Below are 17,402 nucleotides of genomic sequence, written 5' to 3' on the forward strand. Positions count from 1 at the left end.
CAAAAAAACCCGAAGGGGACTCAGAGCAGCTTACAAGTAAAAAATACTTGTAAGCTGCTCTGAGTCCCCTTCGGGTTTTGTAATATATTATATTATTACCATAGCACAATATTAATATTATAGATTACATTGTACTATAACATTATACTGTAATATTATTAGTAATATTACATTTAATATAAAATATACAATAATAATAATAATATATTATTATTATTATTAGTAGTAGTAGTAGTATATAGTATTACATTATAATATTATCAATATTATATGTATATACAATATATTATATTATATTAATTATATTATATTATATTATATTAAGCACAGTGCAGAAGGAGTGTAGATGCACTCCTGAGAGTCCAACATAGTTTGTCTGCATCTCAGAAAGTTTGGAATGAAAAGAGCCCAGCCTTAGAAAAGGGGGAGAGGGTGACTCCTTCATCCATAGGATCCATAGGGTTTTGTGCAGCCCCCTCCTCAAATCCCTCCACCCTGGCATCCTTGGCAAAGTGGGAGGGGGCGCGCGAGGGAAGGACCGATGCCTGGGAGGACTCCGTCCCGCGCATGCGCGCTTCCTTCTCCTGGCTCCTGCCGCGTCCAACCTGTAGCCAGTCTGTCGCTGCTGCTGCTGCTGCTGCCGTCGGCGGACTCCGGGCTGTGGGTCTGGAGGAGCGATGGCGCTTGGGCTCCGGATCTGCTCCTTCCTCTTCTTCTTCTTCTCGCTCACCGTCTGTTTCCACGGACCGAGGCTTTCCGTCTCTGCAGGAGGCACCGGCAGGAAAGGCACGGCGGGCGAGGCTTGTGCCTGGAGGGTAAGAAAGGGGGGAAAGCATTGGGGAAAGGAAAGAGGAGGAAAGGGAAAGGCTTCTGGAGACCAAGCAGCGGGGTCCCGGGTGGACTTGGGGCGCCTCTCTTTGTGCAGTCTGGGGGAGAGCTGCCAGAGAGTTGGGAAGGCTGGGCATGCCTCTATTTCAGCATGCCTCTCACACTCCAGGGTTAAGGCAGCCTGACACTGACAAAACTTGGACCCTCCAGATGTTTTGGACTTCAACTCCCACCATTCCTCACAGCCTCGGGCCCTTTCCTTTTCCCCTTAAGCGGCTGAGGGGGAAAAGGAAAGGGCCTGAGGCTGTGAGGAATGGTGGGAGTTGAAGTCCAAAACATCTGGAGGGCCCAAGTTGGCCCATGCCTCAGCTTGCTGCACCCACACTGTAGCATTCATGCACTTTAGCACAACTTTGTTGACCATCCCAGTCTCCCAGAGTAGGGCAATTTCAAACCATAGTTGACCAAACTTTTCTAGGATGCATCTAGACTGAACACAGCCCGACAGCACTTGAATTGCCCTGGCTCAATGCTATGGAAATATGGGAGTCGTAGTTTGGCAAAGGATGCTCACTAAACCACAGCTTCTTAAGCTATGGGTCCTGTCCCTGAATGGGGTCCCCCATAGCTCAGTACTGGGGTCACGAAAACTTTGACAACAGCAGTTTCTGTGTATTGTCGAAGGCTTTCATGGCTGGAATCACTAGGTTCTTGTGGGTTTTTTCGGGCTATAGAGCCATGTTCTACAGGCATTTTTCCTGACGTTTCGCCTGCATCTATGGCAAGCATCCTCAGAGATAGTGAGGTCTGTTGGAATTAGGACAATGGGTTTATATATCTGTGGAATGGCTGGGGTGGGGCAAGGAGCTCTTCCCTGCTGCAGTTAGGTGTGAATGTTTAGCTGATCACCTTCATTAGCATTTGAAGGCTTGCCTGAGCCTGGGAAAATCTCTTGCTGGGAGGTGTTAATCTGTGCCTGGTTGTTTCCTCTCTGTTGTTTTGCTGTTATAATTTTAGAGTTTTTAAATACTGGTAGCCAGATTTTGTTCATTTTCATAGTGACAGAAACAGCAGTTTCTGTCACTAAACCACAGCTGTGGATCCCAACCCTTAATGGGGTTCCTTTAGCTCAGTGTTGAGGTCACGAAAGCTTTGGCAACAGCATTTTCTGTACACCACCCATTCTTTGGAAGCTTTTAAACAGAGGTTAGATGGCCATCTGTTGGGAGTGCTTTGAATGTGATTTTCTTTCTTGGCAGGGGGTTGGACTGGATGGCCCACGAGGTCTCTCTTCCAACTCTCATATGATTGTATGATTTACACAAATCTGTTTGCCACAATTGCAGTGTGTGTAGCGGATGCTGCGGAAAATGCTTCAGCTGTACTTTATAAGGAGGAAAATCAACACTGTTTAGCAAGCCTTAAAAATGTAGATTTATTATCATTATTTATTATCACTATATTTTAACCCATTGTGGTGGCGAAATGGGTTAAACTAGTGGTTCTCAACCTGTGGGTCCCCAGGTGTTTTGGCCTACAGCTCCCAGAAATCCTAGCTAGTTTTCCAGCTGTTAGGATTTCTGGGAGTTGAAAGTCAAAACATCTGGGGACCCACAGGTTGAGAACCACTGGGTTAAACCCTTGTTCCGGCAGGACTGCTTCAACAAAAGGTCGGCAGTTCTAATCCGGCAAGTGGGGTGAGCTCCCATCTGTCAGCTCCAGCTCCTCATGTGAGGACAGGAGAGAAGTCCCCCACAGGATGGTAAAATATCCAAGTGTCTCCTGGGCAACGTCCTTGCAGACAGCCAATTCTCTCACACTAGAAGTGACTTACAGTTACTCAAGTCGCTCCTGACATGAAAAAAAAGTAAATATTTGATTTTTTTATACCTGGGGGTCCTGTAAAAAAACGGGTCACAAGTGGAAAAGGTTTAAGAAGTCTTGCACTACACTACAACTTCCAGGATTCCATAACATGGAACTATGGCATTTAAAGTGGTGTGAAATTACATTCAGAGGCCTCACAACCTCTGAGAATGCCTGCCATAGATGCAGGCGAAATGTCAGGAAAAAATGCTTCTGGAGCAAGGCCATACAGCTTGGAAAACTCACAACAAGCCAGTTATTCCAGCCATGAAAGCCTTTGACAATAAACTGCATTAATTCTACAGTGTATATGCCACTCACTGGCTTTCCTTCCCCTGGCTGGCTTTCCCTATTCATGGGGAGAGAGTTGGAGGGGCATCTCTAGGTGCAAATTAACACAGTGTGACACTGCCATGGTTCAGTGCTGTGGAATCCTGAAAGTTGTAGTTTTGTGAGGAACCAGCTTGCCAGAGAAAGCCAAAGACCTTGTCAAACTGCATCTCCTGTGATCCTATCAGCCTTGAGCCCGGTGGTTCAAGTGGTGTCAAACTGCACTCATCCTGCAGTGTGTAGATGCCCCTTGGAAACAAACTGCCTGGGTTTTCTCCCCGGAGGAAGTGGGAAGAGGAGGGGGTCCCAGAGGGCAGCCAAGGGGAGAAGCCAACAAGTGTGAAGTCACTCCATGGGTCTTTTATCCTCTTTCCCCTTCTTTAACCAGACCTGCCCTGGGAGAGGGGATAAAAGGCGAAGGCTGGGCTTTGTTATTTTAATGGCTGGAGGATGGCTTGGCTGTGGGCCTGGCCATTAGGCCGGAGGGAGGGAAAGGGGACCCTTGTAAGGTGATAAAAGAAAAAGGGGGAATTGTTTTAGGGCCTCGCCTTTTGTCCTTTGCCCCTTGTAAAGTTTCCCTCCTTCCTTTCCTAAGTGTGATCTGGTGTGGTGATGGAGGGGGAGGAACAGAGGGGGGGGGATGTATGTATGTCTGCAATGTTTCTTACTTTGCTTTTTAAAAGGAGGATTCCTCCCCTCCCTTTCCATTCCCAGCCTTATTAAAGATTCCAGATGAACGCTTGCGGAAGGGCATGAGTGACTTTCATTGCCTCTCGCTTTTTGTTAGGCTGTCACGGAGATTTCCTTGGGTTCAGATCACAAGCGTTGAAGTTTTTTTGGGCGTTACAGCAGCCAGAAAACAACAAAAACCCAACTGGAAGGGCTTGGAGGGGAATAGAGGCATGGTCGCAGCAAAAGGCCACAGAAATATTTTAGAAAAGTACAAAAGGAGCTAAACATTGGTTAAAAGGAGTTTTAACTCTTCCCCCTGGGGATATTTGCATCTTGAATTTTGTTAACTGGGACTTCACTAAATATTGGGCTGAGCTGTTGCTCTTTGGCATCACAAAAGTGATGCCTGGTTTGCATACTTTAAAACTAAGTATATATAACAGGCATGGGCAAACTTGGGCTCTCTTGGTGTTTTGGACTTCAACTCCCACCATTCCTCACAGTTTCAGACCCCTTCCTTTTTCCCTTCAGCCGCTAAAGGAAGGGGCCTCTTGCTGTGAGGAATGATGGGAGTTGAAGTCCAAAACACCCAGAGGGCCCAAGTTGGCTCATACCTGAAACATCAGGTCAGTTGGAGAGTCTTTAACAATACTAGCTATCAAAAGTTGTAATGCTTAACTGGTTTTTCCTTTTTATTGTGTGTTTAGTAAACTGGTAGCTAGACCTTTTGACAAAGTTAAAGCTCAATCAGTGTAAAAGCAAACAAATGAGTTGTTGTGAGTTTTTTGGGCTGTCTGGCCATGTTCCAGAAGCATTATCGCCTGACGTTCCTCCTGCATCTATGACAGGCATCCTCAGAGGTTGTGAGGTCTGTTGGAAAATAGGAAAATGGGGTTTCTATACCTTTGGAAACTATGAAAACTCAATTTTCCTAGTTTCCAACGGACCTCACAACCTCTGCCATAGATGCAGGCGAAATGTCAGGAGAGAATGCTTCTGGAACATGGCCATACAGCCCGGAAAACTCACAACAACCCAGTGATTCCGGCCATGAAATCCTTTGACAGTACATCAAACAAGTGAGGTTTCCATTTCATCCTGAAAAATAGAGTTATGTAAAATTTCTGAAAACTCAGAGTGAGTCTGGATACAAAAGGCTGGGACTTGCTTTGAGACATTAATAGGTATTTCAGTAATGTCCCCACTCTTGAACTTTATTTGTCTCGACTACTTTAAAAAGTATGAAGATTTTAACACCCTTCTCTCTGCATCAACTATGAAGAGCTTTAACACAGAGGAGGATATACCCAAGCAGTGGCTGCAGCCGATGACCAAGTGTCTCGTTGTTTAGTATCTATCTTTAACTGCATGTAAGTTTTGAATAGTCTTGACATAGTATTAAATGACTGATGGCCCCTGTAGCACATTGTCTGCTCTGGGGCAAGGCGGCCTTTGAAGTGCTACCGGTAGGAAGTAAAAAGACTATTTGCTCTATTAAAATTCCTTGGTATTTCCTCTGTTTAACCACAGGCCACTTCCCCTTTGCCACTCTAAACACTGCAGGGACACTGACTGATTGAAAAGGCACAAGCCCCAAAGTAATTGCGTCCCATTCAGGCAGATCTCCTTAGTGTGGCTGCTCTATAAATTAGTATCATATTGGTGAAAGAGGGGGACATTTAAATGAAAAAACAAGTTGGATAAATAAAAGCAGTTTTCTCATTTTGGATGAGCAAATTTGTGATCTATTTGTGGATTGCAATATATGCTAAACTGACGATGTAATGACTGATTGCATAGTTCTAACTTTGTTTATTTGGAAGTAAGATGCAGAGTGGTTTAGGAAATGCTGCAAATGGTAACACTGAGGGTGTGTAAATATTTGAAATCCAATTTTGAAACAGTAAATAGTAACCAGAATGTGTGAAGACCAACCAGAATGTGTAGAGTATCTAAATAAAAATTGTGTCTCCCAAATATAGTATTATGCAAAGTTTAATTTTATTTAAAGACCAGATTTAGATAATCTAACCGACCATTCATCATTACGCTGTAGAGTAAGTGTGCCTATGTGTATTTGTAAAGGAAGGCAGAAGTTCTATCTATGTTCACTCAGTCAGTAAGTTCTGCTCAACTTAATGGGGCTTACTTTTCAGTAAAAATGCTTAGGCTCATGCTGCCTTTTGTATTATACAGACTTGCTAATTAAAGCTGTTGAGCAGCCTTTTAAAAGACCCTTTAATAAGGACCAGCTGCCCTTCTGAGCAGCTCACTCCAGAGGTGATGGGGCAGGGCTTTGATGTGCATTTTCCTTTCTTACAAGGAGTGCCTTGCTAATGATGGCCTTTTACTAGGGTATATTAAAAGGGATCCTCCAAAAAATCGGGTGCCCTAACAAATTTGTGAACATCCTGTGGCTCCTCCATGATGGCAACAGTCTTGGACAGCAATGGCTCCCAAAGTGACCCATTTAAGGTGGAATCCGGTGTCAAACAGGGATGTGCCATTGCCCCAACCTTATTCTCCATCTTCATCACTATGATACTTCATCTTGTTGACGGGAAGCTTCCCATCGGAGTGGAAATCATCTATTGGACAGATGGCAAGCTATTTAATCTCAGCAGACTGAAAGCCAAAGCCAAGGTTACAATAACATCTGTTATAGAACTCCAGCATGCTGATGACAATGTCGTCTGTGCGCATTCAGAAGAAGATCTACAAGCCACTCTAAACACTTTCACAGAAGCATACGAGAAGTTCGGCCTGTCATTGAACATCAAAAAAGCCAAAGTGCTGTTTCAGCAGTCACCAGCCAATCCCTTTCCAATGCCAGAGATACAGCTTAATGGTGTAACATTAGAAAATGTTGACCATTTCCGCTACCTTGGCAGCCACCTCTCCATCAAAGTCAACATCGACACCGAAATACAACACCGCCTGAGCTCTGCGAGTGCAGCATTTTTCCAAATGAAGCAGAGAGTGTTTGAGGACCGGGACATCCGTAGAGATACCAAGGTGCTTGTTTATAAAGCTATTGTCCTCCCAACCCTGCTATGTGCCTGTGAAACGTGGACTGTCTACAGACGTCACATGCAAAACCTAGAACGATTCCATCAGCGCTGCCTCCAGAAAATCCTGCAAATCTCTTGGGAAGACAAGCAGACAAATGTCAGCGTGCTGGAAGAAGCAAAGTTCTTCCAGCATTGAAGCAATGCTCCTCTGCCATCAACTCCGCTGGACTGGCCACATTGTCTGGATGCCCGACCACCGTCTCCCAAAGCAGTTGCTCTACTCCGAACTCAAGAACAAAAAACAGAATGTTGGTGGACAGGAAAAGAGATTTAAAGATGGGCTCAAAGCCAACCTTAAAAACTCTGGCATAGACACTGAGAACTGGGAAGCCCTGGCCCTTGAGCACTCCAGCTGGAGGTCAGCTGTGACCAGCAGTGCTGCAGAATTTGAAGAGGCATGAATGGAAGGTGAAAGAGAGAAACATGCCAAGAGGGAGGCGCGTCAAGCCAACTCCGACCGGGACCGCCTTCCACCTGGAAACCAATGCCCTCACTGTGGGAGACGATGCAGATCAAGAATAGAACTCCATAGTCACCTACAGACCCACCCTGGAGGATAACCCTACTCGGACAACGAGGGATTGCCTAAGTGAAAGTAAAAGGGATACAAATGGAAAGCTTCATTTGTAAACAAAAAGACTGAAGTGATATGAAGAATACAATTTCCCTTTGACATACTAAGTAATATGGCCCCTGATGGCACAGCGGGTTAAACCGCTGAGCTGCTGAACTTGCTAACCGAAAGGTCGGAGGTTTGAATCCGGGGAGCGGGGTGAGCTCCTGATGTTAACCCCAGCTTCTGCCAACCTAGCAGTTTGAAAACATGCAAATAATAATTATAATAAACTTTATTTATTTCCTGCCACCATCTCCCCAATGGGGACTCGGGGCAGCTAACATGAGGCCAAGCCCTTTTAAAAATACAGTACAGCACAGTACAATACAAAAACAATATGCATCAGAACATAAAACAAAACAATAGATGCAGGCGAAACGTCAGGAGAGAATGGCTCTAGAACATGGCCATATAGCCCGAAAAAACCTACAATAACCCTATCAAAACAAATGTGAGTAAATCAATAGGTACTGCTCCGGTGAGAAGGTAACGGTGCTCCATGCAGCCATACCAGCCACATGACCTTGGAGGGGTCTATGGAAAACGCCGGCTCTTCGGTTTAGAAATGGAGATGAGTACCGGCTCTCAGAGTCAGACACGACTGGACTTTATGTCAGGGGAAAAACTTTGCCTTATGGCACTAAGCATGATAGCCTTATGTTTTTGCTGTACAGAAGCTGATATTTCCTTCAAATCCCGCCAGTATTCACAGTTGGCAATGTTGGGTCTCTGTGTCAAGAGCGATCCAGGTCTGTCGTTGGCTGGGTTCAGTGCTTTCTATATGCAGGTGAACTACAACTCCCAAAATCAAGGCCTATTCTCACAAATCCCTGCAGTATGTTCACTTGATCATGGGGCTTCTCTGTGCCAAGTTTGGTCCCAATCCATTGTTGGTGGGAAACGCAGTTTCTCTGGATAAAGTTGAACTATAACTCCCATAAATCAAGGTCAGTGTCCCCCAAACTTCTCCAGTATGTTCTGTTGGTTGTGGGAAATCTATGTGCCAAGTTTGGTCCAAGTCTCTCGTTACTGTGGGTGTCAGTTTGCCCATGCCTGGTACAGATATCTCCTAAGATGATTCTTAGTGCTTTTTGTATTTGCCTATGGACAATGAATGATTGTCTTGCGAGGAAGAGCCTATTGGCATTGTGCCTTTATTAGTATACCTGTTGCCAACGTTACTAACTTCCACACACTATAAAGGCAAACAGCTATGGTGAGGAGTACCTCCTTTGAGACTCCAGCATGGTTTAGACCACTGCTTGAACTGTGGGTCCTGACCCCAATGGGGTCCCCTTAGCTTATTGTTGCGGTTCCAAAAATGTGGTAGCAGTGAAAGTTTTCTGAATGTCACCTAGTGGCTGTTTTAGGCATTTATATGAATATGTTGTGAGGTGTTTACAGTGGACTCTGCAGAAGATGCTTCATAAAAAAGAAAATCAGCCCATTTAGCAAACCTTGTGAGTGCTGAATTATCAGTAAATGCTTGATTTGTATACTCTTTTATATATACTTATATACCTGGGGTCATGGAAAACTTTCTCGGGCCAAAAGGGGTCATGAGTGGGAAACTTTAAGAAGCCCTGTTTTAGAACCTTGAAGGGTATCATCATATGCGGTGCTGCCTAAGAAGAAAAAGTTCCTCATTTCAAGCATTTGCCTTTTCATTGAGGTGGGGATCATAACATGACAGAAAGAGTGCCTGTCCCCATCCTGATTCTGTGAGACATAAGATGCTCAAAGAGAGTTCTTTTTTTTAAAGTCTTGATATGTTCATTGTGTTGAAATAAAGATTTTTTTTATGTCAGGAGCGACATGAGAAACTGCAAGTCGCTTCTGGTGTGACAGAACTAGCCGTCTGCAAGGACTTTGCCCAGGGGACACCGGGATGTTTTGATGTTTGACCAGCCTTGTGGGAGGCTCCTCTCATGCCCCTGAATGGGGAGCTGGAGCTGACAGAGGGAGCTCATCCGCTCTCTCTCTGGATTCGAACCTCTGACCTGTCAGTCTTCAGGCCTGCCGTCACAAGGGTTTGACCCATTGCACCACTGGGGGCTCCAAAATAAAGATGGACGTAATTATAATTTTGAGTAATGACTTATTGTGCAGATCATACCTATTTAGGAACTGTAGTGTGGTGGATGCAGGGTAGATTGGCTGGTACACTGTGAGCCCTTCCTTGGAAATTTTAAATGTTTGACTAGCACAGCTCTTACTACAACCCCTCTTCCTGCTTTTCTCTGGATATAAAATGTTTGGGTTGGGGGGGGGGGGTCTGCTATTGAAGGACAATTAAATAATTTAAATGAGGGCAGAGATTACATTAATTAAAGTGGGATTGGTGGAGAGAGGCTGGCTTGTAGAAGAAATGAATGCTTGTGGGAGAAATTGATTGAAAGGGAAGTCATGTGTGGCCTGTGATCTCTGGGAATCACCAGCTCCACTTCTTCTACAATAGTTTTTGCTCTTTGACAACTCACGTGAACCAGTCTACTATTGGCATGCAGAGACAATGAAAGCTGTTCAGCCATTGATCCTTAGAATCACAACAGTGAGTCAGTCTCCTTCAAGTTGTTTCCAACAATGGCAATCCTATCACAGGGTTTTCAGGGCAAGATTTGTTCAGGGAGGATTTGCCTTTGCCTCCCTCTGAGGCTGAGAAAGTGTCACCCAGTGGGTTTCCATGGCTGAGCAAGGATTCAGACCCTGATCTCCAGAGTTGTAGACCAGTGCTCAAACCACCATACTATGTCTTTCATTTGTTACAATTCCTGTAGAATATTTTAGAGCATTGTAGGAGTGAAAAGGAATAACAAAGACTATAACACTTATAAAGTCTGGGTATGTTTTGCCTTCTCGATGGTGGCTCCTCGGCTGTTGAACGCCCTTCCTACGGACATTAGACTAGCACCATCTCTAATGGTATTCCGCAAAAAAGTGAAGACCTGGCTGTTTGAGCAGGCGTTTGAATAATTAGTGCAATGATTGGTTAATGAACACTGGAATGGAACAATGGATGACGAATCTGGAACATGTTTTTGATGACGAGACGACAGTGAATGGGTATTGTAGTAACTGTTTATTAATTGTGTAATGTGTTAGGTTGTTAACTGTTTTTATACTGTAGCACTGAACTTTTGCTGTTCGTATTTGTTGTGAACCGCTGTGAGTCGCCTTCGGGCTGAGAACAGCGGTATATAAGTAAGGTAAATAAATAAATAAATAAATAAATAAATAATTGCTTTCATATGCCTGTTGAGAAGGTGTTTCACTTCCAAATATTAAACTAATTGGAATCTACAGCTAAATGCAAATCTATTATACTTTATTTATTTATTTATTTACTTACTGTATTTGTATACCACCTTTCTCAGTCAATCGGCAACTCAAGGTGGTTTCCAACAAATGAGTACACATAAAAACATAATATAAATTAAAACATTAAACAGTATAAAACACCACAAGAGCAATAAAAACAACATATTTAGCGTCTCCTTTTTATCAAGCTTTGTCCAGTTCCATTGTCAAATCATTCAATTTCCTATATTAGCTACTCTGCATTTGGAAACGCTTGCTCGAACAGCCATGTTTTAACTTGCCTCCGAAATGTTAAGAGGGAGGGAGCAGATCTGATCTACCTAGGGAGGGTGTTCCATAGCCGAGGGGCCATCACTGAGAAGGCCCTGTCTCTCGTCCCCGCCTAACGTACTTGTGATGAAGGCGGGACCGAGAGCAGGGGCTCCCCAGATGATCTTAAAATCCTCGATGGTTCGTAAGGGGAGATACGTTCGGACAGGTAAGTTGAGCCAGAACTGTTTATATCTGTCATTTACATACATATGTGTGTGAATCATATATATCTATATCTATGGCTGGATGGCTCTTTGTCAGGAGGACTTTGATTATGTGAAAGTGCTGTACCTGGATGTAGGTGAACTACAACTCCCAAACTCAAGGTCAATGCCCACCAAAACTTCTAGTGTTTTCGGTTGGTCATGGGAGTCCTGTGTGCCAAGTTGTTCCATCTTTGATGGAGTTTGGAATGCTCTTTGATTGTAGGTTAACTATAAATACCAGCAACTACAACTCCCAAATGATAAAAATCATTTTTTTAGTGATGGTCATTCCTTGGGTTGATAGGTGTCTTTTGGCCAAATTTGGCGGCAATTCATCCAGTGGATTTTGAGTTATGATGTCACTCAAAACGAACAGATCATTTATATATATATAGATTAAAACAGTTGAGAGTTGTGGATGCGTCTTATAAATTATGTTTTAATTGGAAGATCTGTCTGACAACTTTCAAAACATCAGTGCAACATTACTACTTAATGAAATGTGTTTAATGCTTAATTCTAAAGAAATTTTGAAAATGTATTCAGTACTTTGCTGTGAATAAAGCACAACCTGGTAGAGCATATTATCTTAGTGGGCAGCCTTGGGCTTTAATTTCTAACCCTCCCTCGTCTCCAGTAGGAGGGACTAGATATTTCTGATCTTACTTCTGACCATATTCAGATCCAGCCAAGCACTCAGTGACTTCCCTGACTTTTTTTGTATATGGCTGTGGGAAAATTCCTGGTTGGCTGATTATGAATTAATGAAAATCCTCACAATGCTTCCCTAATGATAGCTCCTGTGGCTTTAAAAAAATGCTCTTGCCTTTTTTAATTTGGAGGAGGTCATGGAGGTTTACAGAAACTAAGAGAAGGTAACATCTGGTTGTGCTCTGCTGATGGCGGCTTTTGTGTGAAGAAAAAAGTTATGGTGTTTCCTCAGCATCAAACGCTTTCAAGGTTATCCTCATAAGAATTCCTTGTAAAATGCCCTTCGTTCAAGCTGTGAGTTCTAATTAATGCTACTCTCCATTCTTAAATGTTGGATCGTACTGTTCACTCTCAAATTTTAATACTTTAATCCCAAAGGATTATCTAGCAGTATTTGTTTGATGATTTAAATTGTAGGCATTTGATAACTTGTCAAAAAGTTCTAAAACGTTTTAGGCATTTCTTAAATTGCAGAATTTGGATTCGTTTTAATGGATCTGGGATAAGGGATGGTAACCTCTGCATATGATGAGTCTAACATCACCGAGGTAATTATGTAGGCCTCCAGATATTGGTAAAGTTCAACACCATCCTGTCCCTGATTGAGAGTTCCTTTTTCCTTGTGTATTTCCACTGCAGTATTTGAGAGTGATCCAGGCTGCATTTCTCATGATATCCTCTGGCTATCTGGTTCAGCCTGAAATTATATTAAAAGTCCTTCTACATACTTGTTTTTTTGATGGAATTATTGTTAAGATTTATCTGTTAGCACTAGCTTTTTCAGCTTGCAATTAAGTTGGTGTTTTATAAGGAGAACTCTTTGAGATAAAGTTATGGTGGTTTTTTTGTAGTAATTCTTACCCTTTCTCCTTTAATTTTGTGTGTGTGTCCAAAGCGACTTGAGAAACTGCAAGTCGCTTCTGGTGTGAGAGAACTGGCTGTCTGCAAAGATGTTGCCCAGGGGATGCCCAGATGTTTTATCCTGTGGGAGGCTTCTCTCATGTCCCTGTGTGGGAAGCTGGAGCTAACAGATAGGAGCTCATTTCATCTTGTGGATTCGAACTGCCAACCTTCAGGTCAGCAGTTCAGTCGGCATAAGGGTTTAGCCCATTGTGCCACCGCAGCTCCATTTCTTCTTCAGTGAGGAGAGGACATCCTGTCACAGCTTGTTTTCACAGTCACTTCAACAGGCAGGCTCCTTGACCAATGGGGAAAGGACTGAATTGAACTCCATTTTGATACTTATAGTACATAGCGAAAGGTGAATTGAGGCAGAGTTGGGCAAGAAGGTGTAAATATGTATTAAGAAGGAGAACTAAAGGAGACAGAATATTATGGGTGTATATGCCTGGTGGATTTTGCATAGTACATATATTGATAACAGGTAGGGTTGTGTACTTCAGAGTTTCTCACCCAAAATATGTAGGTGGCATATCACAACTTTCTGTTACAAGCAGACCAAATGAGAGCAAAACAAATACTATGTTGACTTGCTGAATTGTAAAATAGAGTAGATATGTTTATGTTATTTTTCATTGTGTTATGCTTGATTGTATGACACCAGTTACCAATATCATTATAGAGACCAAGGACAAGTGAAGCTAACACATTGGGTTGCACAAGTGGACAATAGACTGGCTTAGGGACTTCATAAGTTAGCTATTTCTAGTTTAAAGCATTCTCATGTTCTCCCTGCTTACATATTTCTGCTGTGTATGTACTCAGTCACGGAAACCTCTGTAAAAGTTACAGTCTCTCAACCTCAGATGTGTCAGTGGCAATCTCTTCTGAAGAAATCTTGTCAAGAAAGCATTGTGGTAGGGTTGTTTTAAGGGTGCCATAAGTCAGAAGTGGATTGAAGGCACACAACAACGCCCCCCAAATCCTTTATACCGCATATCTCTTTTTTTCTGGATCGGATTCTTCTCAATCTTTGTCATCTTAGGTGACTTACATGAACATATGCAAAATATGAGCCGCCACAGAATTTATTTATGTATTTATCAAGGAATGCCTTGAACCTCTTATTACATGCAACAATAGATAGCATTCTTTAGCATTTCCCTTTTTTGGTATGGGGATATACGTTGATTTTTTCCAGTCTGATGGCCATTCTTGTGTTTTCCATATTTGTTGGCATATGGCGTGCATCACCCTGACAGCATCATCTTCCAAGATTTTAAAAATTTCAGCTGGGATCCTGTCGTCTCCTGCTGCCTTGTTATTAGCAATGTTTCTTAAAGCCCATTCAACTTCACTCCTCAGGATGTCTTGCTCTAAATCACCCACCACACCCGTCAAAGCTATTCTTGATATTATTATCCTTCCTCTACAGACGTTCTGTATAGTCTCGTTGCCTTCTCTTGATCTCTTCAGCAAAGGTATTCCCCATAGTAACCTATGGATGTAAGAGCTGGACCATAAGGAAGGCTGAGCGAAGGAAGATAGACACTTTTGAACTGTGATGCTGGAGGAAAATTCTGAGAGTGCCTTGGACTGCAAGAAGATCAACCCAGTCCATATGCCAGGAAATAAAGCCCGACTGCTCACTGGAGGGAAGGATATTAGAGGCAAAGATGAAGTACTTTGGCCACATCATGAGAAGACAGAAAAGTTTGGAGAAGACAATGATGCTGAGGAAAATGGAAGGAAAAAGGAAGAGGGGACAATCAAGGGCAAGGTGGATGGATGGTATCCTTGAAGTGACTGGCTTGACTTTGAAGGAACTGGGGGTGGCCACAGTTGACAGGGAGCTATGGCATGGGCTGGTCCATGAGGTCACAATGAGTCAGAGACGACTGAACAAATAAATAACAACACAAATAGCATGATGCAATGGATGAACCGCGTTACTACAAATATTATTCTTTTGTGCATCATAAATCCACTGGGAATTTCATAAGACTTGAAATTTACCTTGCAAGTAGAATTTCAACAGGGTCTGCTAAGGTTGCGAGAAGGTCTGAAGGACAGATAAGGATCTTTCTTTTACATTTCAGCTCAAAGGTAGTATTTCTATCAACACAGTATCCTGTAACAAATACTCTAGTGCCAGGTATGCCATTGATGTGGCGTTAAAGGGCCTTTCAGCATTTTTGAATGGTTTATATGTCACCAATATTTTCTTACTTCCTTGCAAAGCCATTCTCTCTGTTCACAGATTTTGCTTTAACCGCTCTAAAATATATCCCTTTCAGTGTGTGTTACAGTCAAGGAAGTTTTAAATATTTTAAACCGGTTGAAGGAAAGCCTAAAATTACAACATAAAGCTTGTGAGTTATGACAAAAACTTTGTCCATTGCAGTCCTATCAGTTATCATTACTCTGGGTTTATACTTTCAAACTTAATATGCTGTAATTACATGTCTTCAATTACACTTATACTTCATCGTTTGACCCAAATAAAGTGTAAATCACTAAAAAGAGGTTAAAGTGTCAGTAAACTCAGTCCATTAACAGGTGACAAGCTGTTATTCATCAATGTTCCAGAATAACAATAGAAACAAAAGGGAAGGGGGAAAAATCCTCCTATCTTTTATTCATAAGTTCAGGATAATACCAGAGGGTACATCTTAGGTATTTCAAAATAGCTGCATTTCCAAGATTAATTCACTAATCGCACCATTGGCTTTTTCAGTAATGACCACTAGCTGTGAATGTCGTGGAGAGATTTTAAATGGAACTTTCAGTGTGCTAAAGAATGAGCTCCAAAGACAGATCTTTCCCCTTTAAGGTGGTTTAGTCGTAATGCAAGAATCGAAGCAACAAATTGAATTTGGGGCCAAAGCCCCCACGTTAGCCAACAGCTTTAATAGCTATGAATAATTACATTCATTCTACCTTCTAGTTGGCATGTGTGTGTTCCTTGCTTTTCATTTGTTTCCTAAACTTTATGGAAAGTACTGTTTTGTGATGGTTTGGATTTTCATGTAAATAACCGATTAGCTGTTCTGTACAGTTGGTTTTTTCCCTTGCTTTGTTTTTAAATGATTGCATGGAAATCCACTGTATGCACGTTTTCATACATACTGGGTTTAATCTACCTGCACAGAATTCTGTTGTAGGTTTCTCATTAAAACTTGATAGAGGAAAGATTTACAATGTTTGACGTGCTTAGCTTTTTGTTTTCATTCAATGTACATATTTTATAGAAAAAGCAGCCAGGATGGCTTTGTTTCAGCCATTGTACTGTATTGCAGATGGTGGGTGGTATTTGCTTCTTAAGTATGTCTGGTTATTTCTGAAAAAGTACTTTTCAAGTGCCCCAGAAATACACACATTGCTAGATCAAGGGGGGAACCTTTCACCACTGATGGACTGTTGAGGGAAGGTCAGTTGGGAACTGCAACATGAGGCAGTGACAAGACTGGATAGAACCATTAATGCTGGAGCTTTTCATATTTCTTTTTTGTATGCTCCATCCCATCTCTTCTGAATCCCTTGTGCAAGGAAGAGGATGTTAGTCTGCAATATGGAACCTAGACAGTTAGAGTGGGCTCTGTAATATCTAGAGAGGTAAAGAAGGCCAGTGGTGCCATGGATCTAGACACATTTCCAGAATCCCAGTTTTACATAGAAAGAGGGACATTCTCATACACTGGCCCCTGCCTTCGCATTACATTTTGCTGTCTGAGGTTATTTTTCCTACATAAGAGTGTCCCAAATTGCTGGATTCCCCATTTTCTGGTGTCTCGTATTCATTATTGTGAAATATAGACAGCTCAAGTTTCTGAAGCAACTCTAGCAATTGCTTTAAAAAGTATTTATCGGATTGTACTAATCCTGGAACTAATGTTGAAGAAAGAAATCAAACTATAATGTCAGTTGGGGTGGTGGGATATCATGGGATGGCAACAACCCCCCAGATGTTGTTGGATGGCAAGTTTCAGCATCCTTTGCCAGTAAAACTAGCAGTGAACAATTTTGCAGTGTACCAGGAATGCTTCATGATTCGTATCATTGGCCTACTGTTTGGATTTGTGTCATTGTTCTACTGTCTGGATTTTGCTGTGGGAAGGGGAATAAACTGTATTTTGACCAGTGGTTCTCAACCTTCCTAATGCTGCGACCCCTTAATACAGTTCCTCAGGTTGTGGTAACCCCCAACCATAACATTATTTTCATAATAATAATTTTGCTACTGTTATAAATTGCCATGTAAATATAAGATATGCAGGATGTATTTTCATTCACTGAACTAAATTTGGCACAAATACCTGATACGCCCAAATTTGAATCAATCACACATCTCCACCGGTTGAGTTGGGTCTAGGTGTGTGATTGATTTTGTCATATGAGAGTTGTAGTTGCTGGGATTTATAGTTAACCTACAATCAAAGAGCATTCTGAACTCCACCAATGATTGAATTGAACCAAACTTCACACACAGTGCTCCCATGAGAATACTGGAAGGTTTGAAGGGCATTGACCTTGAATTTTGGAGATGTAGTTCACCTACATTAGGGGTTCTCA

At 42.4% G+C, this 17,402-nt stretch overlaps 1 protein-coding gene across 2 annotated transcripts in view; it reads left to right on the forward strand.

Moving 5' to 3' along the window:
- The first annotated feature begins 580 nt into the window (after positions 1 to 580).
- IL17RD (interleukin 17 receptor D) overlaps positions 581 to 17,402 on the forward strand; it is a 66,090-nt gene continuing 49,268 nt past the window's right edge. The window contains exon 1 of one of the 2 annotated variants that reach the window (XM_060766094.2): positions 581 to 815. In XM_060766094.2, coding sequence (XP_060622077.2) covers positions 678 to 815 — 138 coding nt within the window. In that variant the 5' untranslated portion in view covers positions 581 to 677. The remainder of the gene's footprint in view (positions 816 to 17,402) is intronic. The other variant, XM_060766092.2, reaches the window with a different exon arrangement.

The sequence above is a fragment of the Anolis sagrei genome, chromosome 2 (genome assembly GCF_037176765.1).
Source record: "Anolis sagrei isolate rAnoSag1 chromosome 2, rAnoSag1.mat, whole genome shotgun sequence".
NCBI lineage: Eukaryota > Metazoa > Chordata > Lepidosauria > Squamata > Dactyloidae > Anolis > Anolis sagrei.